The sequence below is a fragment of the Lithobates pipiens genome, unplaced genomic scaffold (assembly GCF_037356315.1).
Source record: "Lithobates pipiens isolate NorthernLeopardFrog02 unplaced genomic scaffold, aLitPip1_a1.2 Scaffold_30, whole genome shotgun sequence".
NCBI classification, from domain to species: Eukaryota; Metazoa; Chordata; class Amphibia; order Anura; family Ranidae; genus Lithobates; species Lithobates pipiens.
The window spans coordinates 29,706,030-29,729,040 of NW_027507791.1; the positions used below are offsets into that span (position 1 = coordinate 29,706,030).

At 53.3% G+C, this 23,011-nt stretch overlaps 1 protein-coding gene across 1 annotated transcript; it reads left to right on the forward strand.

Annotated features, from left to right (window-relative positions):
• The first annotated feature begins 408 nt into the window (after window positions 1-408).
• CHTOP (chromatin target of PRMT1) lies at window positions 409-13,946 on the forward strand. The gene is made up of 6 exons (XM_077463865.1): window positions 409-686; window positions 5,606-5,687; window positions 8,995-9,145; window positions 11,397-11,580; window positions 11,665-11,802; window positions 13,203-13,946. The coding sequence occupies exons 1-6, from the start codon at window positions 668-670 to the stop codon at window positions 13,403-13,405; spliced, it is 777 nt and encodes a 258-aa protein (XP_077319991.1). The 5' UTR covers window positions 409-667; the 3' UTR covers window positions 13,406-13,946.
• The last annotated feature ends 9,065 nt before the right edge of the window (window positions 13,947-23,011 follow it).

Genomic DNA, 23,011 nt, shown 5'->3' on the forward strand with positions numbered 1-23,011 from the left:
AATGTTTTGGGGTTCTATGAAATTTTCTAGCAATCCAGATTTATATATATATATATATATATATATATATATATATATATATATATATATATATATATATATATGGGGGGGACACTCCTCATCCTGAGCCATTTTATTTCATACAAAGATGGCTGCCAATCCCACTTCCCAGAACAAAATGGCCGCCCAGGTGGTCAGCCTCACATTCCCGAGGGGGGTGTGGCTGCCAGCCACAAGATGGCTTCCTCCCTCCCCTCACTACTCTCCCTCAGAAAGAACGTGGCTGCCAAACACAACATGGCGCCGCTGTCTCCATAGTGACCGCCCTCCCTCCTCCTGGAGCGCAGGGATTGGGCGGGAGGATAGGAGCGGCGGAGACGTAGGCGGTTGCTGTGCGTGATGACGTAAGGACTGTACGTGCCGGTGGTGGGGGGAGAAGACGCGTCCATCTCACAGAGAAGCGTTCGGCTGCTGACTCCATTTTGTAGCTGGAGGTCTGTGCGGCTCCCCGCCCGACTCTACACCCGACTACGGGGCTTCCGCCCGACCACAAGGCCTCAGCCATACTCTACACCTGAGCACAGGGCCTCCGGCAGACTTTACACCCGACTGCAGGGCTTCCGGCCGCTTCTACACCCGAGCACAGGGCGCTGAGTGATTGAGGAGGATGGAATGGGGGAAAAGAGGTAACGGGGCATCCGGGGTACACATGGGGGGTGTTGGGGGAGGGATGTAGAGAGATATTTGGGGGTGGAGGGAGGAAAGCATGACGGGGGTTGTTAGAGGTGTGTGTGTGTGTAGGAGGGGTACATAAGAGGGGGTGGTGGGGTATGTATGAGGGGGAGGGGTAAGTAGGGGCGGCAGGGTACATTAGAGGTGGAGGGGTACATTAAAGGGGGTGAGTGGGAGGGGTATGTAGGAGGGGACAGTTGAGTACATTAGAGGGGGTGGTGGGGTATGTATGAGGGGGAGGGGTACGTAGGGGGCGGTGGGGTACGGGTACATTAGAGGGGGTCTCGGGGTACGTAGGGGTGGCGGGGTATGTGGGGGGGTGGCGGGGTACGTAGGAGGGGGGTGGCGGGGTATGTGGGGGGGTGGCGGGGTACGTAGGAGGGGGGCGGCGGGGTATGTGGGGGGGTGGCAGGGTACGTAGGGGGCAGCGGGGTATCTGGGGGGGTGGCGGGGTACGGGGGAGGGGTACATTAGAGGGGGTAAGTGGGAGGGGTATGTAGGAGGGGGTGGTGGGGTATGTATGAGGGGGAGGGGTACGTAGGGGGCGGCGGGGTACGGGTACATTAGAGGGGGTCTTGGGGTACGTAGGGGCGGTGGGGTATGTGGGGGGGGTGGCGGGGTACGTAGGAGGGGGGCGTAGGGGGCGGCGGGGTATGTGGGGGGGTAGCAGGGTACGTAGGGGGCAGCGGGGTATGTGGGGGGGTGGCGGGGGAGGGGTACATTAGAGGGGGTGAGTGGGAGGGGTATGTAGGAGGGGGTGGTGGGGTACATTAGAGGGGGCGGCGGGGTACATTAGAGGGGGCGGCGGGGTACGTAGGAGGGGACAGTTGAGTACATTAGAGGGGGAGGGGTACGTGGGAGAGGTATGTAGGAGGGGTGGTGGAGTACTTAGGAGGGGGACATAAGGGGTGGTGGGGTAAGTAGGGGCGGCGGGGTACGGAGGGGGAGGGGTACATTAGAGGGTGTGGCGGGGTACGGAGGGGGTACATTAGAGGAGGGCGGAGGTGTACGTAGGAGTGGGGAGGGGGGATGTAGGGTGCGGAGGGGTACATTAGAGGGGGTGAGTCGGAGGGGTATGTAGGAAGGGGTGGTGGGATACATTAGAGGTGGCGGCGGGGTATGTATGAGGGGTAGGTAGGGGGCGGTGCGGTATGGGTACATTAAAAGGGGGCGGTGGGGTACGTAGGAGGGGTGGTGGGGTATTTAGGAGGGGGACGTAGGGGGCGGCGGGGTATGTGGGAGGGGTACATTAGAGGGGGTGAGTGGGAAGGGTATGTAGGGGGGGTGGGGTATTTAGGAGGAGGACGTAGGGGGCGGCGGGGTATGGGGGAGGGGTACATTAGAGTGGGAAGGGTATGTAGGAGGGGGTGGTGGGGTACGTAGGAGGGGACAGTTGAGTACATTAGAGGGGGAGAGGTACGTAGGAGGGGTGGTGGGGTACTCAGGAGGGGGACATAGGGGGTGGTGGGGTATGTGGGAGGGGGACGTAGGAGGGGGAGGGGTACGTGGGGGGCGGCGGGGTACATTAGAGGGGGTACTTAGGAGGGGTACATTAGAGGGGGCGGCGGGGTACTGGGGAGGGTGGTATATTAGAGGGGGTGGTTGGGGTATGTATGAGGGGGCGGTGGGGTATGTAGGAGGAGACAGTGGCGTACATTAGAGGGGGCGGTTGGGTATATGGGAGGGGTATGTAGGAGGGGGGCGGTGGGGTACGTAGGAGGGGTACATTAGAGGACAGGGTGGGGTACGTAGGGAGGGGGTACATTTTAGGGGGGAGGGGTACAGTAGAAGACGTAAACAAGGAGTATCTGAGAAGTCAGGACACCCCTAAGTGAAAATGTCCAAATTGGGCCCAAAGTGTCCATATTTTGTGTGGCCGCCATTATTTCCCAGCACTGGTTGCCCCCCTCCCCCCCCCCCACACTTGTCTTTGTCCTCCTCACCTGGTTGCCCCCACACACGCCTGACACCATCTGACACCAAATACCTTTATCTTGGTCTCATCAGACCACAGGACATGGTTCCAGTAATCCATCTCCTTAGTCTGCTTGTCTTCAGCAAACTGTTTGTGGTCTTTCTTGTGCATCATCTTTAGAAGAGGCTTCCTTCTGGGATGACAGCCATGCAGACCAATTTGATGCAGTGTGCGGCGTATGGTCTGAGCACTGACAGGCTGACCCCCCACCCCTACAACCTCTGCAGCAATGCTGGCAGCACTCATACGTCTATTTCCCAAAGACAACCTCTGGATATGACGCTGATCACGTGACCTCAACTTCTTTGGTGGACCATGGCGAGGTCTGTTCTGAGGGGAACCTGTCCTGTTATACCGCTGTATGGTCTTGGCCACCGTGCTGCAGCTCAGTTTCAGGGTCTTGGCAATCTTCTTATAGCCTAGGCCATCTTTATGTAGAGCAACAATTCTTATCTTCAGATCCTCAGAGAGTTCTTTGCCATGAGGTGCCATGTTGTACTTCCAGTGACCAGTATGAGAGAGTGAGAGCGATAACACCAAATTTAACACACCTGCTCCCCATTCACACCTGAGACCTTGTAACACTAACGAGTCACATGACACCGGGGGGAGGGAAAATGGCTAATTGGCCCCAATTTGGAGATTTTCACTTAGGGGGTGTACTGACTTTTGTTGCCAGCGGTTTAGACATTAATGGCTGTGTGTTGAGTTATTTTGAGGGGACGGGAAATTTACACTGTCACAGAGGGGTGTACTTACTTTTGTCACACAATGTATAAGGGATGGGGGTACATTAGATTGGTGGGGTATTTATGTAGGAAGCTATGTTTGGGTGGGGGTCTGTATGGGGGGGGGGTACATATGTCGGCGGTACACATGCTAGGAGGGGGGGTAAGTGTCTGTGCCAGAAGAAGGGGAGGGGAATACATATCAGTCGGGTAGGTTAGTGTGTGGTAGGTGGGGATGTCAGGGGTAGGTGTCATGTACAGGGGTGAAGTACTCTGTAGAGGGGGGGGAGGGTACGTTAGCTAGCAGGGGGTAGATATCAATAGTAAGTAATGTCTCATAGCCGGGTGTTGGGTAGGTTTCTGTAGTAAGCGGTCTCTTTGTGTTTTGTAGGGGGTGTAGGTAGGTATCTCTGGGAGGTAGCCAGTCTCGGTCCTGTATGTCTTATAGGTGAGGGAGGGTTGGGTAGATATCTATGGAGGTAGGTGTCCATAGTAAGCAGTCTCTCTCCCTATCTGGGGGGTAGCTGTCCATATTGAGCAGTCTTTCGGGGGTTAGGTAGGTAGGTGTCTGGGAGGTGGGTGTCCATAGTAAGCAGTCTCTCTGGTTGTGTCTTTGGGAGTGGGTAGGTGTCCATAGTGAGCAATCTCTCTCGTTGTCTTGGGGGGGGGGGGGGTAGGTAAGTGTCTGGGAGGTAGGTGTCCATAGTAAGCAGTCTCGTGTTTTTGCAGGTGGGGGGTGGGTAGGTATGTGGGAGGTAGGTGTCCATAGTAAGCAGTCTCTGGTTGTGTCTTGGGGGAGGTTAGGATAGGTGTCTGGGAGGTGTCCATAGTAGGCAGTCTTTTGAGGGCTAGGTATGTGGGAGGTAGGTGTCCCATAGTAAGCAGTCTCTCTGGTTGTCTTGTGGGGGTAGGTAGGTGTCCGTAGTAAGCAGTCTCTCTGGTCGTGTCTTGCGGGGGTAGGTATGTGGGAGGTAGGTGTCCATGGTAAGCAGTCTCTCTGGTCGTGTCTTGCGGGGGTAGGTATGTGGGAGGTAGGTGCCCGTAGTAAGCAGTCTCTCTGGTGGTAGGTAGGTGGGTATGGGAGGTAGGTGTCCGTAGTAAGCACTCTCTGGTCGTGTCTTGCGGGGGTAGGTAGGTATGTGGGAGGTAGGTGTCCGTAGTAAGCAGTCTCTCTGGTGGTAGGTGGGTATGGGAGGTAGGTGTCTGTAGTAAGCACTCTCTGGTCGTGTCTTGCGGGGGTAGGTAGGTATGTGGGAGGTAGGTGTCCGTAGTAAGCAGTCTCTCTGGTGATAGGTGGGTATGGGAGGTAGGTGTCCGTAGTAAGCACTCTCTGGTCGTGTCTTGCGGGGGTAGGTAGGTATGTGGGAGGTAGGTGTCCGTAGTAAGCAGTCTCTCTGGTGGTAGGTAGGTGGGTATGGGAGGTAGGTGTCCGTAGTAAGCACTCTCTGGTCGTGTCTTGCGGGGGTGGGTAGGTATGTGGGAGGTAGGTGCCCCTAGTAAGCTCTCTCTGGTCGTGTCTTGCGGGGGTGGGTAGGTAGGTGGGAGGTAGGTGCCCTTAGTAAGCTCTCTCTCTGGTCGTGTCTTGCGGGGGGGGGGGGGTAGGTAGGTATGTGGGAGGTAGGTGTCCGTAGTAAGCGCTCTCTCTGGTCGTGTCTTGTGGGGGTAGGTAGGTTCCGTAGTAAGCGCTCTCTCTGGTGGTAGGTAGGTGTCCGTAGTAAGCACTCTGTTCGTGTCTTGCGGGGGGGGGTAGGTAGGTATGGGAGGTAGGTACCCGTAGTAAGCACTCACTGGTCATGTCTTGCAGGGGTAGGTAGGTGTCCGTAGTAAGCACTCTCTGGTGGTAGGTAGGTAGGTAGGTATGGGAGGTAGGTGTCCGTAGTAAGCACTCTGTTCGTGTCTTGCGGGGGGGGGTAGGTAGGTATGGGAGGTAGGTACCCGTAGTAAGCACTCACTGGTCATGTCTTGCGGGGGTAGGTAGGTGTCCGTAGTAAGCACTCTCTGGTGGTAGGTAGGTATGGGAGGTAGATACCCGTAGTAAGCGCTCTCTGGTCGGGGGTAGGTAGGTATGGGAGGTAGGTGTCCGTAGTAAGCGCTCTCTCTGGTGGTAGGTAGGGGTAGGTATGGGAGGTAGGTACCCGTAGTAAGTACTCTCCCTGGTCTTGTCTTGCAGGAGATCCGGGAGGAGAGATGGCCACTCCGGCTGCATCTAAAGTTGTACTAAAGAGCACCACCAAGCTGTCGCTGAACGAGCGGTGAGGACCACCCTCTGCACTGTAACATTCCAATGTATACAAAGTACCCAATCAGAGCCCCTCCGAGGGCCCCACCTACCCCGGCTCCTCCCTACATGAGAGCGGGGCGCCCAGACGTGGCAGCGGTGGTACACTGTGTGTGTGAGGAGTAAAGTGTGTAGCGTTGGGTCATCACACAGTGGGGGGAGGGGGCCTTCTAGCCAGCCTCCCGCCCCCCCTCTATATACTCCATGTTGTATATGGTTCCACTTCTGGCTGCAGCCTGGTAGCATGTTACCTGTGCTGCCTGATTACCCGCTGGCGTGTCCGGGGCCGGCGCACTCCCCGTGTGGCCGGTACTGTAAGAGGCATGATGGCGGGTCACCCTCCCTGCCCTGAGACCCTCTGACCGCACTCTGGGGTCTTGTAAGAGGCAATTGTGTTGCTGTGTCTGCTCCTCCCCCTCCCCCCTCAGCTTGCTCCTCCCCCTCCCCCCTCAGCTTGCTCCTCCCCCTCCCCCCTCAGCTTGCTCCTCCCCCTCCCCCCTCAGCTTGCTCCTCCCTCTACTGCTTTCCTCTCGCCATCTCACCTCAATGGCCTCTCCCCGCTGCCTTCCCATCATGCATTGCGGTGTCTGCATTTCATTGGTCAAGTGATGCCATCATGTGTGCTATGGAGGTAACCGGGCCGATGAGCCTCTGTCAGTAGTTTAGTCTTCCTCTGAGGATGTGGGCCCCCGACCATCCCATCTATATGACCAAGAGTCTGTGGCCCCCTGACCCTCGACCCTATAAGGCCAAGAGTCTGTGGCCCCCTGACCCTCGACCCTGTAAGGCCAAGAGTCTGTGGACCCCGGACCCTCAACCCTGTAAGGCCAAGAGTCTGTGGACCCCGGACCCTCAACCCTGTAAGGCCAAGAGTCTGTGGACCCCGGACCCTCAACCCTGTAAGGCCAAGAGTCTGTGGACCCCGGACCCTCAACCCTGTAAGGCCAAGAGTCTGTGGACCCCGGACCCTCAACCCTGTAAGGCCAAGAGTCTGTGGACCCCGGACCCTCAACCCTGTAAGGCCAAGAGTCTGTGGACCCCGGACCCTCAACCCTGTAAGGCCAAGAGTCTGTGGACCCCGGACCCTCAACCCTGTAAGGCCAAGAGTCTGTGGACCCCGGACCCTCAACCCTGTAAGGCCAAGAGTCTGTGGACCCCGGACCCTCAACCCTGTAAGGCCAAGAGTCTGTGGACCCCGGACCCTCAACCCTGTAAGGCCAAGAGTCTGCAGAACCCTATAAGGCCAAGAGTGTGTGGACCCCTGACCCTCAACCCTATAAGGCCAAGAGTGTGTGGACCCCTGACCCTCAACCCTGTAAGGCCAAGAGTGTGTGGACCCCTGACCCTCAACCCTGTAAGGCCAAGAGTGTGTGGACCCCTGACCCTCAACCCTGTAAGGCCAAGAGTGTGTGGACCCCTGACCCTCAACCCTGTAAGGCCAAGAGTGTGTGGACCCCTGACCCTCAACCCTGTAAGGCCAAGAGTGTGTGGACCCCTGACCCTCAACCCTGTAAGGCCAAGAGTGTGTGGACCCCTGACCCTCAACCCTGTAAGGCCAAGAGTGTGTGGACCCCTGACCCTCAACCCTATAAGGCCAAGAGTCTGGACCCCTGACCCTCAACCCTATAAGGCCAAGAGTCTGCAGAACCCTATAAGGCCAAGAGTCTGTGGACCCCGGACCCTCGACCCTGTGAGGCCAAGGGCCTGCGGACCCTCGACCCTGTGAGGCCAAGGGCCTGCGGACCCTCGACCCTGTGAGGCCAAGGGCCTGCGGACCCTCGACCCTGTGAGGCCAAGGGCCTGCGGACCCTCGACCCTGTGAGGCCAAGGGCCTGCGGACCCTCGACCCTGTGAGGCCAAGGGCCTGCGGACCCTCGACCCTGTGAGGCCAAGGGCCTGCGGACCCCTGACCCTCGACCCTATAAGGCCAAGAGTCTGCGGACCCTCAACCTTCTGAAGCCAAGAGTCTGCGGACCCCTGACCCTCAACCTTCTGAAGCCAAGAGTCTGCGGACCCCTGACCCTCAACCTTCTGAAGCCAAGAGTCATCTTGGCTATTGTGTAATACAGTCTCCTCCATTTTGATGCCATCATATGTGCTATGGAGGTAATTAGGCTGACTGGCCCCTCACTCTGTACAGCTTAGTCTTTCTCTCTAGTTTTGGGCCTGAGAAGGTGAAGCAAAACCACCCCTCCATATGACGAGTTTCTTGTCACTGTGAAAAAACCCTAATACCCCAAAAAGCGGTTAAGGTCCTAATACACCCTATACGTCAAAGTCTGAGGACCCTCACCATGCAACCTATATGATCAAGACAAAGCGTTTCTCAGTTCCAGTCCTTGAGGTGCACCAACAGGTCCATGGTGTTCAGGATTTCCGTCAGATGAAACGGCTGTGGTAATTACCAAGGCAGTGAAACTGATCAAATCGCCCGAGTCTGAAAACATGGCCTGTTGGGGTGCGCCTTGAGGACTGGAATTGAGAAACCTTGATCAAGAGTCTGGACATCAACTTTGGCCAAGAGTCAAGGGAGCCCCAGACCAGGCCAAGTGTCTGTGGACCCCCTGGCTGTCAACCCCGTGTGGTCAAGAGTCTGTGGACTTCTGGCCATCTGAGGTCGTATGACCAAGAGTATGAGGTCCAGCTCTCCAGTTCTATCCCGTAGGTCTCCCTTTCCTGGATGTGGTCCCCAACCCATCGCCAAGCTGGGGGCTCCAACCAAGAGATGGGCCCACCAGTTGTATGGACCATAAAGATGACTGAGCCATGTGTACGCCATACTTGTCCACCTTTTTTACACTTTAATGGCCAGTTTGTTTTGATGGTGCCCCGTACAATGGTGATTATGGCAATGACCAACTTCATCCTCTGTCTGAAGGTCTCGTACTTTGTTCTTTATCTAACACACCCTCCTGTTCTTCTTCTGTGGTCATCATCATCATCTGTCTCCTCTCGTCTTGTCGCGTTTCGTCCTCTTCTGTCCTTCCTCAACCCCCTTTCATCTCCTCCTATTTCCCAGACTCCTCCTCCTCCTTTTTGCTTCACTGTGCTGCCCAGCCTATCTTCTAGGTCTCGTTATTTTGCTGTGCATTATGTGGAAATTGCAATGGCTAGATCTTGCACCGGCCTGAGTGCCGCCTATTAATGGAGAAAAAGAATGAAAAAAAAAAAAAAAAAAAAAAACATGGCCATCTCCAGTGTGGGGGGCCTTGAGGTTACGGCATAGTGTCTTTGAAATCTTTTTATCTAAACACCTCCCCCCATTTTGTTCGACCTTGAAGCTTTACTAACATGCTGAAGAACAAACAGATGATGCCGGTCAACGTCCGCGCCTCCATGCAACAGCAGCACCTGGCCAGCGCCAGGAACAGAAGACTAGCCCAGCAGATGGAGAGCAGGCCTTCGGTGCAAGCTGCTCTGAAGCTGAAACAGGTGAGGAAGGGTGGGTGGGTGGGGGTGGTGGTTCCATCTGCATGGGGTACTACTCCACTCAGGTGTGGTACTTCACACGGGGGGGTGGGCTTCGGTGCAAGCTGCTCTGAAGCTGAAACAGGTGAGGAAGGGTGGGTGGGTGGGGGTGGTGGTTCCATCTGCATGAGGTGCTACTCCACTCAGGTGTGGCACTTCACACAGGGGGTGGGCCATTTTGGGGCAATTGTCACTCCTGGCTTCTCCTTGCCATAAACTCCATCACTGAGCCAGTCGCATCAGTCTCTGTACCAGAGGAGCTTACGCTCTAATGTCGCGTAACCTATACCGCAGTGCTGTACAGAGAACACTGAGCCGGTCACATCAGTCTCTGAACCAGAAGAGCTTACACTCTAATGTCGTCCCACCCTAGAGGCCGCAATCAGGACTTGCGTTCCATGTGTTATGTAGCCATGATGGCTGAACCATTTCTGCCCCAGGAACGCCCATCTTTCTTTCAAACTCCATGTGGTCATCTGGCATTGTGAGTGCGTTAAGCCCTCCCCCCCTGCTCATATCAAACTCTGCGTAGTGTCCTCGTCCCACCCCACCGACGATGGGGTGGAAAACCACGGCCACTGGAGGTGCTCACAGAGCTGGAGGAGATGTATAGGTGGTCCGCCCTCAAACGGACATCACTTCGGCCCTATGTCCCGGAACTTCTCCTCTTCCAAGCCCTGTAAGGACCTCCAGCGGTCGTCCTCCAACGTTGAGGTCTACTGGGCGGCAAAGAGAACCTGTCAAATTTTTTGTTTGTAGCTTCAAAAGAGGAGGCCTAAGTCTTGTATGCTTGCAAGAGGAGTGGACGATGTCGGGATGTATATTTACTATACACCTACTCTATAACATGGACGAGGAGGCATACCTGGAGATTTGATTTCATGGTGGCCACCAAAATTGGGAGTCCTCTATGGCCGACTTTAAGGCCCACCTTTGTGTTAACACATGGCTCCTGCTATACTTTCAGGCCACTTGGATGTACAGTATCTCACAAAAGTCAGTACACCCCCCTAAGTGAAAAATCTCCAAATTGGGCCCAAAGTGTCAATATTTTGTGTGGCCGCCATTATTTTCCAGCACTGCCTTAACCCTCTTGGGCATGGAGGTCACCAGAGCTTCTTCTCCTCCATGATGACATCGTAGAGCTGGTGGATGTTGGAGACCTTGCGCCCCTCCACCTTCCGTTTTTGAAGATGTCCCTCAGGTGCTCAATAGGTTTTAGGTCTGGAGACATGATGGCAGCACTCATAGGTCTATTTCCCAACGACAGCCTCTGGAGATGATGCTGACCACGCACTCAATTTCTTTGGTGGACCTTCTTTACTGGACTCTTAGCCTTGGGGCTCGGGGTGGGGGGTCGACTGGGCTCGTGGGGGGGGGGGGTCTCTGGGCTCTTGGGGTTTGGGGGGGTGGTGGGGCTAGGCCCTTAGCCTTGGGGGTGGGGAGATTGGGCCCTTAAACTTGGGGCCTTTGTTGGTGGGTGGGTCTGGGACCTTTAACCTTGGGGCTCTTTTGAGAGGGGGGGGGGGGGGGGTCTTTAGAGCCAAGCAGTAGATGTACATAAAAATCTTCCTATGTGCTGCTAATAACTGTGGAAGGTTCTAAATCCCACAAGTCCATTCCTTGGACCTCTTCTGGACTGGAGGGGCAGTTTTGTCACAAGTGCCGAAGCATTGGTCAGATGGTCTACGTTGTAAGGGAAGATTGCCTATCACGGCAGGCACTGTGTCCCGGGGTAGTCCTGGGCACTCTGAGATTTATTTACCTAAACAAAGTCCACGTGTTTCCCATATGTCATGCCGCACCGATATTTACTGCAACTAGGTGAGGTCATCATCCATCCGACCGGCTCTTGGAGAATGTTGAGTAGCCCAGGAAGACGCAGTGCAGGATCGTCTAAGATTTTCTTCTTGGCATTCCCAAGTAACTTGTCAGCAAGAGGGTGGCATGGCCCTTTTTAATTTTTTATTTTTTTGGAATTTAATGCAGTGTTTTGGGATGGGGGGGGCAAACTCACAAAGTGGACTTTGCTTGAAGAGCCCGGTCCTCTTCAAATATTGTTGTGTGGGAACTATTTTCAAGGGGTAGCCTGGAAAGATGTTTTACTTTTCCTTGTGTTGTGTTTTAGTATATCTCCTGCCAAATGCTTGTTGGCTCCACCCCCTTTAACATATGGGCGTCCTCTAATTTCATTCTTTCCTCCCTGTCCTGACAGAGCTTGAAGCAGCGGCTCGGCAAGAGCAACATCCAGGCCCGGTTGGGGAGACCGGTGGGGAACCTCCAGCGTGGAGTCGGCGGAATGAGAGGAGGCGGTATAGGAATGCGGGGCTCCCAGAGAGGCATGATGAGGGCCGGCCGGGGAGGTAGAGGAATGCCAAGGGGCGCGATGAGCATGAGAGGTCGGTTGGATTTGGCCGATATTAAATCCTAATGGAGAGCTTTTTGCAATGGCTGACCGCTATTTGTTTTTCCCTCCTGTGCAGGGCAAAACCTCAGAGGCCGCGGGGGTTCTCCTAGAATGGGAATGGGAATGAGGAGAGGTGGGCTGCGAGGACGTGGCATGGCTGGAAGAGGAGGACTCAGAGGGGGAGTCATGAACCGTGGAGGTCCTGGAGGAAGAGGTTGGTACACTTGTTCCTTCATTACAACACTTGAGGGTAGCGTGGTTCAGATTTGGCACTATGAATTGTACTTGTAGTCTTTACCAAATTTTTGGGCTCCTCCAGTTTCGGAAAGGGGACATTACATGAGTGTTAAGAATCCACATGTATATTCCTACCAAAAGAAGCCAGGTAGGGAGCCCCATAAATGAAGGCCAGTAGATATCCAAGGGAACCCCATAAAAGCCTGCTAGGAGACCTAGAGAACCTCATAAACGAAGCTCAGTAAGAAACAAGGGTAACCCCATAAACTAAGCTCTATAGGAATACAAGGGAACCCCACAAATCCTAGTAGTGATATATGAAGCCTGGAAGGGATCCCCTAAATGAAGCCCAGTATGTATCCAAGGGAACCCCATAAATCTCAGTTTGAAATCCATGGCAGCCGCCATAAACGAAGCCTTGACAGGGATCCATGGCAGCCCCCATAAATGAAGCCTTGGCAGGGATCCATGGCAGCCCCCATAAACGAAGCCTTGGCAGGGATCCATGGCAGCCCCCATAAACGAAGCCTTGGCAGGGATCCATGGCAGCCCCCATAAACGAAGCCTTGGCAGGGATCCATGGCAGCCCCCATAAACGAAGCCTTGGCAGGGATCCATGGCAGCCCCCATAAACGAAGCCTTGGCAGGGATCCATGGCAGCCCCCATAAACGAAGCCTTGGCAGGGATCCATGGCAGCCCCCATAAACGAAGCCTTGGCAGGGATCCATGGCAGCCCCCATAAACGAAGCCTTGGCAGGGATCCATGGCAGCCCCCATAAACGAAGCCTTGGCAGGGATCCATGGCAGCCCCCATAAACGAAGCCTTGGCAGGGATCCATGGCAGCCCCCATAAACGAAGCCTTGGCAGGGATCCATGGCAGCCCCCATAAACGAAGCCTTGGCAGGGATCCATGGCAGCCCCCATAAACGAAGCCTTGGCAGGGATCCATGGCAGCCCCCATAAACGAAGCCTTGGCAGGGATCCATGGCAGCCCCCATAAACGAAGCCTTGGCAGGGATCCATGGCAGCCCCCATAAACGAAGCCTTGGCAGGGATCCATGGCAGCCCCCATAAACGAAGCCTTGGCAGGGATCCATGGCAGCCCCCATAAACGAAGCCTTGGCAGGGATCCATGGCAGCCCCCATAAACGAAGCCTTGGCAGGGATCCATGGCAGCCCCCATAAACGAAGCCTTGGCAGGGATCCATGGCAGCCCCATAGACGAAGCCTGGTAGAGATCCAAGGCAGCCCCAGAAACTAAGCCTGGTAGGGATCCAAGGGAATCCTATAAATGATGCCTAACCTCTAGATTGTGTGTATTTGTACCTTCGGTGTTCTAATATATTCTCTTCCTTTTTTTTTTTTTTGTCCTCAGGACGCGGCGGTGTCATTGCTCGGGGCAGAGGAGGGTTTGGTCGAGGACGAGGCCGCAGTAGAGGAAGGGGAGCCCCGCGCCCGGCACTGACCCGCGAGCAGCTTGACAACCAGCTGGACGCCTACATGTCCAAGACAAAAGGCCACCTGGACGCCGAGCTGGACGCCTACATGGCTCAGGCGGACCCTGAAACCAACGACTGACCGACCAGCTTTTTTTTATTTTTATTTTTTTTTTTTATTTAAAGAACTGAATTCTTACCAGCCTCTGCCGAAGACAAAAAAAAAACGGCAGCCAACCGGCTCATCACCTCGTTTTAGAGTTCCTTTTACTTTTTTTGATACTTAGAACTGGTTTTTTGTTTTCCAAGTATTTTATTATTGACTGAATGTACGGCGACGGGACACAACGCCGCCCGTCTCCTCCGCGGACGGGGATCTTTTATCACTGCCCTCCAGATTCCAAACGTGGCCTGTGTTTTGGGGGGGGCCCCATTCACACTGGTCTGCTGCGTTAAGGTGCATTGCGGTAAAGGTGGCCCATTGATTGGTGCACCACATCGCAGGTTTTTTTTTTTTTTTTGCAGCGTTCGTTGTGCGCTGGCCAGTGTGTATGGGCCCTCGGCGGGACGGGAACGCTGTTGACAATCGGCGTCTCGTCTTTTTGGCAGTATATAGGATATTGTCGGGTTTTGTAGCCGCGGTGTTTATTACTGTTGAACAATCATTAAACACTTTACAAGTCTGTCTGTGTCCGGCTCCCTTTCTGGAAATCCATGCGCCATTTACAAAATCTATATGGGTAAGTCTTAAAGGGACGGTATGCTTTCCATCTGGGAATTTCGTGAATGGAAAGCTTTAAATTTAATTTACAGAAGTCTAAAGTTTTTTTGTTTGTTTTTTGTTTTTTTTGCTCTCTAGTTTTGGAGACCATGGAACCGTCATACCTAAAGAGGTGACGTGGAGCTCCTTGATCTTCATGATCTAGATGGTGCCCATTGTAAACCGACGCACCACCCTGTAAAAGGAGCTTAGAATTGCCCTTTCTATTAACCCTCTTTCCTTTTTTTTGTGACTTGACGCAGTGGTCCCTAACCTTCCCTGGCACCAGCCTCACAGAAGACAACCCCCTCCATGGACTAGGGGTGGCGGGTGGGTTTGCAGCCCAATTATCTGCTCACCAATATGGCATCCCATAGGAGTCTGCCTGCAGCCAAACCTCCATCCATGCAACCCACAGCAGGGCCTCCATTCGCAGGACAATCCAATACCCAATGGCCTGTTAGGGGGGTGGCAGGTGCGTGCAGCCCAAGCGTTACCTGCTCACCAATATGGCTTCCTTAAAAGTCTCCATGGGATCCAAGGCAGCCCCCATAAATGAAGCCTTGGCCGGGATCCAAGGCAGCCCCCATAAATGAAGCCAAGTCTTAAAGGGACGGTATGCTTTCCATCTGGGAATTTCGTGAATGGAGAGCTTTAAATTTTAATTTTACAGAAGTCTAAAGTTGTTTTTTTTTTGTTAGCTCTCTAGTTTTGGAGACCATGGAACGGTCATACCTAAAGAGGTGACATGGAGCTCCTTGATCTTCATGATCTGGATGGTGCCCATTGTAAACCGACGCACCACCCTGTAAAAGGAGCTTAGAATTGCCCTTTCTATTAACCCTCTTTCCTTTTTTTTGTGACTTGACGCAGTGGTCCCTAACCTTCCCTGGCACCAGCCTCGCAGAAGACAACCCCCTCCATGGACTGGTGGTGGCGGGTGGGTTTGCAGCCCAATTATCTGCTCACCAATATGGCCTTCCATAGGAGCCTGCCTGCAGCCAAACCTCCATCCATGCAACTCACAGCAGGGCCTGCATTCGCAGCACAATCCAATACCCAGTGGCCTGTTGGGGGGGATGGCAGGTGCTTGCAGCCCAAGGGTTACCTGCTCACCAATATGGCTTCCTTAAAAGTCTCCGTGCAGCCAAACCTCCGTGCCTGCAACCCACACCAAGGCCTGGGCTCACACGAATTTCTATTACCCAGTGGCCTCTTAGGGAGTGGTGGCTGGGTGTAACCTAATTGTTCCCATAAGAGTCTCCATGCAACAGCAGGGCCTGCGCTCACGAGAATCCAATATGGGGTGGTGGGTGTAGACCAATTTTGTTTTCTGCTCTCCAACACAGCCTCCATTGTAGTCTCCATGCAGCCAAACCTTGGTGCCTACTGCAGGGCCAGTGATTCCATGAGGATCCAATACCCAGTGGCCTGTTGAGGACAGGGGGAGGCTTTGTAGTTGCAGCGTTGACTCCTGGGCCTTAAGAGATGGGCACCAACCTTCCTTCCATATCATTGACCTAACCGTATTGAAATTGCAGGAAGTGCCTGAGCTGATTGGCTGCTCTAGATGGACTGATCTGGCCCGGCCTGGTTCAGGGAATTCTAGGATCGGTAGTCTGGTGCGCAGGGCTGGTCTCAGTCTTCAGGTTCTTGAATGAATGTCTTGAATAGCGCTACATATGAGAACTAAATCGCCTCAGGGCGCAATTGCTGCCAGTGTCCGTCTGGGTCTTCAGAAGAGATGGGTCTTGAGCTTCTTCCTGAAGGCCAGATAGTTTTCTCTGAGCGGATGTCCACGGGTAGAGCGTTCCATAGCCGTGGTCCTTGTACTGCAAACTTTCGTTCGCCTTTTTAATTTGTAACGGGTCTTGGGGATGTGGAGGAGGTTCTGGTTAATTGACCGGAAAGTGCGACCACGGGTGTAGTACTACAACTGCTGACGCAAACAAACGGGAACAATAAGCCAATTGACTCCCTCTTCCTGCCTGGAGTCTTCCAGTGTGCGGCAGGTATGGCAGCGTCGCTCCTCGCCCCCTATGTGGGGACGTGGCGTGTGTAGCGGGAAATGCACCATACGGGGGGGGGGGGGGGGCGCCAGGCCGCAAATACAAATCAAGCCTGCCCCAACAGACCATGAACCTGTCACTACTTCAATAAAGATTCCTCTAGAAGCCGCTGAGCTGGTCTCCAAACTCAGCCGTCTGGATCAGCAGCTCCTTCAGCCTTAGCACCAGCTTTGGAGGCCATACCTGAACCCAGCTAAAATGTGGCCCTTTGGCACTGGGGAGTCCTGTGCTTTCCAGACCTGAGTGCGCTTGTTTAGCCACCAAGTGCCCTCTGGGTCAGTCGTGACACAGTCCTGCTGTAGGTGCCACCTGTCTCTGAAGGACTCCGTTTTGAGTAGGCTAAGGAGAAAGGGATGGGAACTATGGCGGTGCTCTGTCCCGAATACGCACACAGGAGAAGTGCTGAGTGAGAGATGAAATGAATAGAACCGATCGCTCTTAAGTGAAGGTGGCAGCTCCCGTACAGAAGGTCTCGATTAAACCTATTGCAAATGAGACCTCTCCATCTCGATGTGTGGCAGCTCCCCTAGAGAAGGTCTTGCGTAAACCTATTGCAAATGAGATATCTCCATCTTGGTGTAGACCATGTAAAAAAAAAAAAAGCCTAGGATACAAGTAAGGTAATACATTCAGATTACGAAGAAAGGATCGGCATGTCCTCGGTGGCAGAGATCAGCAGGATCGGAGTTCGGTCAGGAAGCTGCTGTATGGACGTAGAGAAGACCGCTGGAGCGCAAACAACCCGGCTTACGTGGAGGCTTTGGGGTATCCCCAGTCTGCCCTATTTGGCGACGACGTCACTCCATAAAAAAAAAAGGTGTGGTTTTGCAATTGGGGGGGCTCCACACCTTTGTCAAGCCATAGGGAAATTGGTAACCAAGCCCCCCTTTGCCAACCGGAGACGAGTGGGTTGATCCGCCTACCCATAAGCCGCCACACAAGCCAGGTTTGCACTCCAGCGGTCTTCTCTACATCCATACAGCAGTTTCCTGACCGAACTCCGATCCTTCTGATCTCTGCCACCGAGGACATGCCGATCCTTTCTTCGTAATCTGAATGTATTACCTTACTTGTATCCTAGGCTTTTTTTTTTTTTTTTTTTTTTTTTACATGGTCTACACCAAGATGGAGATATCTCATTTGCAATAGGTTTACGCAAGACCTTCTCTAGGGGAGCTGCCACACATCGAGATGGAGAGGTCTCGTTTGCAATAGGTTTAATCGAGACCTTCTGTACGGGAGCTGCCACCTTCACTTAAGAGTGATCGGTTCTATTCATTTCATCTCTCAAGTGAAGGTGGCAGCTCCCGTACAGAAGGTCTCGATTAAACCTATTGCAAATGAGACCTCTCCATCTCGATGTGTGGCAGCTCCCCTAGAGAAGGTCTTGCGTAAACCTATTGCAAATGAGATATCTCCATCTTGGTGTAGACCATGTAAAAAAAAAAAAAAAAAGCCTAGGATACAAGTAAAGGTAATACATTCAGATTACGAAGAAAGGATCGGCATGTCCTCGGTGGCAGAGATCAGCAGGATCGGAGTTCGGTCAGGAAGCTGCTGTATGGATGTAGAGAAGACCGCTGGGAGTGCAAACCTGGCTTGTGTGGTGGCTTATGGGTAGGCGGATCAACCCACTCGTCTCCGGTTGGCAAAGGGGGGCTTGGTTACCAATTTCCCTATGGCTTGACAAAGGTGTGGAACCCCCCCAATTGCAAAACCACACCTCCCTTTTTTTATGGAGTGACGTCATCGCCAAATAGGGCAGACTGGGGATACCCCGAAGCCTCCATGTAAGCCGGGTTGTTTGTGCTCCAGCGGTTGTCTCCACATCCATAGAGCAGGTTCCCGGGTGAACTCTGCACCCACCAGTTCCTTGCCTGGTCAATTCCTGCCATTGATGACAACTCTACTATTGATGAAATGCTTTTATGTTCTTCATAATGTGAGTGCGTTCCCTTGCTAATATCTTTTGGATTCGTTTATTATACATAATCTACACGTGGATGGAGGCACCTTCTCTCGTTGTTTTTATGTGTGGGCTGAGCTACTGGAAGCTCCTTGTTTCTAGGGCTTGTTCGGTGCCATCTACTAACCATATCTCCATTGCGTTTGTTGAAGGATGCAGTAGATCTTCATGACTGATGGATTTGGTGAAGTCGCTTGCAGGAGCTGGACTCTCTAGGTGCAGCCAAAGCTAAAAAATGCACCCAAGAGGTGGTGGCCAAACAAGCCACTGTCTGCAGAACAAAGCTCAGTTTTTTTTTGCCCAGCGTCTCGAGGGTCCTACAAACCTTTTGTGTCCCTTCTAAGGGATTGTGCATTTGAGATCATCTGTTGAATGGAGTGTCGTAGGCACTCTGCACTATTTACTGCCGTTTAGCGTGGAGGAATCCGCTTCCTGAACGCAAGTGACAAGTGTGTCCTCCGTCTGTCTCTGCTGGCCACCTACAGTTACTTGGTCACCCTTGTTGTATTTGAGTATTCAAGGCTTGGCCTTGTACACAGAGCTACACTATATTACCAAAGGTATTGGGATGCTTGTCTTTACGTGAACTTTAATGGTATCCCAGTCTTTGTCTGTAGGGTTCAACATTGAGTTGGCACACGCTTTGCAGCTTCTGCGAAGGCTGTTCACAAGGTTTAGAAGCAGTGGTGTCACTAGGGTTGGTGTCACTCCCACAGTATAGATCCCTCTCACTAAGAACAGACCCCCCCCTTCCTCAGTGGGGGGGGGTCTATACTGACGGAGGGGGGAGGTCTGTTCTTAATGAGGGGTATCTATACTGTGGGAGGGGGTCTGTACTTAGTGGGGGGTCTATACTGATGGAGGGTGTCTATACTGACGAAGGGTGGTCTGTATGAGGGAGGGGTGGTCTGCAGTTAGTGGGGGGGGTATATACTGACGGAGGGTGACCTGTAGAGAGGAAGGGGGGGGGTCTGTTTTTAGTGAGGGGTATCTATACTGTGGGAGGGGGTCTGTACTTAGTAGGGGGTCTATACCAATGGCAGGTGGTCTGTACTTAGTGGGGGGTCTATACTGACGGAGGGTGGTCTGTACGACAGACCTCCCTCTGTCAGTATAGACCCCCCCCCCCCTCCAGTACAGACCACCTGCCATCAGTATAGACCCTCCACGAAGTACAGACCCCCCTTCCCACAGTATAGATACTCCTCCCTTCGTCAGTATAGACCACTGCCCCCACTAAGTGCAGACCACCACCCCTTCCTCAGTACAGACACCCTCCATCAGTTTAGAACCCCCCCCACTAAGTACAGACCACCTTCCGTTAGTACTGACCCCCTCCCTCAGTGTAGGACCCCATCAGTATAGACACCCCCCCTAGGGCAGACCCTCCCATCAGTATAGACACCCCCTTAGTGCAAAACCTTGCAGTATAGAGACCCCTGCAGTGTAGACACCCCCTTTAGTGCAGACCCCCCCATAAGCATAGGCACTCCTCCCATAGCCCCCCCCCCCCCCCCCCGCGCACATGTCCATCTACTTATAATAAAGTGTACAGTACAGACCTCAGAACAGCACGGATGTATACACACATCGGTATGTCCCGCGGGCTCCTCCTCATTGGATGTAAACAGAGAGGAGGAGGCGCCGGTGGCTTTAGTCTACTCCACTGACAGAGAGCAAGGCGCAGCTCATCAGGGCAGCGGGGGCTGTTAGCGGTGCCGCATTCCACGGGTGTCACCCCCACCTAGCATCGCTACTGTTTAGGAGTGATTCTATTGGCAATGTTTGACTATTCTTTCAGAAGCACATTTGTGAGGTCAGGCATTGATGCTGGACAAGAACGCCTGGCTCGTAGTCTCCGCTCTAATTCATCCCAAAGGCTTTCTATTGAGTTGGGGGGGTCAGGACTCTGTGCAGGCCAGTCAAGTTCCTCCACCCCAAACTTTCTCATCCATGACTTTATGGACCTTGCTTTGTGCACTGTCCAAAATTTGGTGTGGGAGTTATTTTTCAGGGCCCTGGTCCAGTGAAGGGAACTATTAAGGTGTCCAGCATACCAAGACGTGTACAATTTCATGCTTCCAGCTTTGTGGGAACGGTTTGGGGGGTGGCCCCTTCCTGTTCCAACATGACTGCGCACCTCGCACCAAGCGTGGTCCAGCCAAGATGTTCATTCCTCCCAAATTGCTATCAATCCTGTACCCATTTTAAGGGGGGCCTTTGTTAAAAAGTTGACTGCCCCTGTTGCGGATCCAGCAGTGACCCGCCTTAACAAGACTTCCGTTAGCCCCGTGGAGGATGCACCTGTGTTCAAGGACCCCGCTGATAAGCGCTTGGCTTGGATGCCCTTTGCGAAATTCTGGTGGGCCCTGCCTTGGAACCTGTCCTTACAGCAATCTTAGGCTACCAGAATTAAATTGATCTAAGGCAGCCCTTTTCAACACAGAGGAACCCTGGAAATAATTCTCTGGTCTTGGGGAACCCCCTGCTAAAAATGAAAAATCTACAACTCATTATACATTAGTGTGATGGTCAATGAGAAGAATGCTTCTTACTCTTGTGGTTATTGGGAAGAATTACTCCCTTACAGATAACTAAAAAGATCAATGGTGTCCTTGAGAACTTACCTGAGAGGTAGAAATTGACCATTGCTCAAGGAACCCCTAGCAACCTTTAGAGGAACCCTAGGGTTCCACGGGACCCCTAATCTAAGGCAATTAGAAGGGGTCCACTTGCCATTCAGACTGATAATGGAGCATTTGGAGCTCAAGCGTGCATCCTTGATCCAAGGTGTGGATGGGTTGTTAGGAGGACTCTTTGGCCCAAATGCTGGGCTGCAGCTTTTCCAGCCAAGAATACCACTGGGGGCAGGAGTAGATATCTGCCCCAAAAGAAGAAGGCTTGGGCTCACCCTTTCATGGAGTTCCTTAATTGCTTCCAGCCCTAAGCCTTCAAAGCCAAGACCATGCCTTGCCACAAGTCTACCTGCATACCCTGGACTTCCAAGTTCCCCAAGTCTTCCTCAGGATGAAGGGGCACGTCCACTTTTCAACATGGGGGGGGGGGGGGGTCTGTAACCTTTGTGGACATTTGGTCAGGGGGCATGTCGGATGCTTAGGTAAAGGAGGTGGTTTCTGAGGGGGCTGCAAGGTAGAATTGCATTCCTGCTCCTCCTCCTTGTTTAAGGTCTTCCAACTTGCATGTGTAAGTGCCCAGACTTATGGCCCTTCCATTTGGGCTAGCTTCCACACCTTGAGAATTCACCAAGCTACTGGCCTCTGTGCTCACCTTGATCTGTTCACAGAGTAAATCCGTGGGATACCTGGATGATCATCTGTTGCTGGATTAGTCGGCACAGGTTCTGGCTGACAATGTGGCAAAGACCTTTTCAGATCTTGCAACTCTTCGATTGGATTCAGAAGTTTCAGAAGTCCACATTGTAGCCAAATTCATTGCTTGGATTATCTGGGTCTCTAGGAGAAAACTGCAAACACTCCACTCCCAGGCTTGGACTTCCTAGTCCAGGAGTCAGTGGACTTTGGTTCTGCATTAGAGTTCTGGAATTCATGGTGGCCTCATTTGAGGCAGTTCATGGTGGCCTCATTTGAGGAAGTTCATGGTAGCCTCATTTGAGGCAGTTCCATCCAGACCCCTACAACTGGAAATTCTGTCATCACGTAACAAGTTGGCTCTGGACAGACATTTTACACCAAAGACCAAATTGTTCCCTGTCTGGTGGCTAAGGAATTAAGCTCTGGGTTTGAAAGACTTTCACATTATATACGTTTGTTGGTCCAGAAAATTTAGATGTCGAAGGAATCTTGTCTTCCTATCAATATTCTGGAGCTTGTAGCAGTTTGGTTGCCCTTGTAATACTGGCTGTTCCAACTAAAGGGTCATCCATTAAGGATTCAGTTGGATCGTGCCACAGTAGTGCTGTACGTTAGTCACCAGTATGGAGCCAGAAGTCTTACAGTGGCAAGAGGGGCAGAAAGAATTCTGTCTTGGGCAGAGCTTCCAATTCCAGCATTGCCCCCCTTTTTTTACATTTTAGGTGTGAACATTTGGCAGACCAAAGTCATGACGGACTATCTCCCAGCCTGTGAAAGGAGAAGCAGCGCAGTGATGAGCTCATTGCTCTGTCGCTCTGCTCTCTTCTCCTAAAATGCTTCATCCTAGGTGTGAATAATTGGCAGACCTACTCAGTTGGCAGTACCTTGACCTGGGGGGGGGGGGGGAGTAGTTCCTACACCCAGGGGTTTTCCATACTGCCGCGTACACACGATCAAACAAGCTGGTGGAAAAGTCCGGCAAACTCAAGTCCGCCAGACAATCCCCCCCCCCCCGTGTGTAGCCTCCGGCATATTTTTTGACCCGAAAGTACGGCGGACTTAGAAGTTTTGCACTCCAATCTTCCCGCCGGACTCGCATTTCGGCGGACAATCCGCCGTGTGTATGCCAGTCCGCCGTACTTTTGAAATGAACGGACTTTTCCCGCCCGGAGAAAAGTCTGCTTATTTCAAACGGGTCTGCAAGGTAGGCGGGGCCCTCGAAGGAGACGCCGCTGGCCCCGCCACCTGGTATGGACTTAAAGGGGAACCCCAACGCCAAAAAAAATCGGCGTGGGGGTCCCCCCCAAGTCCACAACAGACCCTTGTCCGAGTACGCTACCCGGCCAGCCAGGAAAGGAGGGGCGAGCGAGCGCCCCCCCCCCCCCTCCTGAGCCGTACCAGGCCGCGTGCCCTCAACATGGGGGGTGCCTTGGGGAAGGGGGGGCCGCGCGGCCCCCCCACCCCAAAGCACCTTGTCCCCATGTTGATGAGGACAAGGGCCTCTTCCCGACAACCCTGGCCGTTGGTTGTCGGGGTCTGCGGGCGGGGGGCTTATCGGAATCCGGGAGCCCCCTTTAATAAGGGGGCCCCCGGATACCGGCCCCCCCACCCTATGTGAATG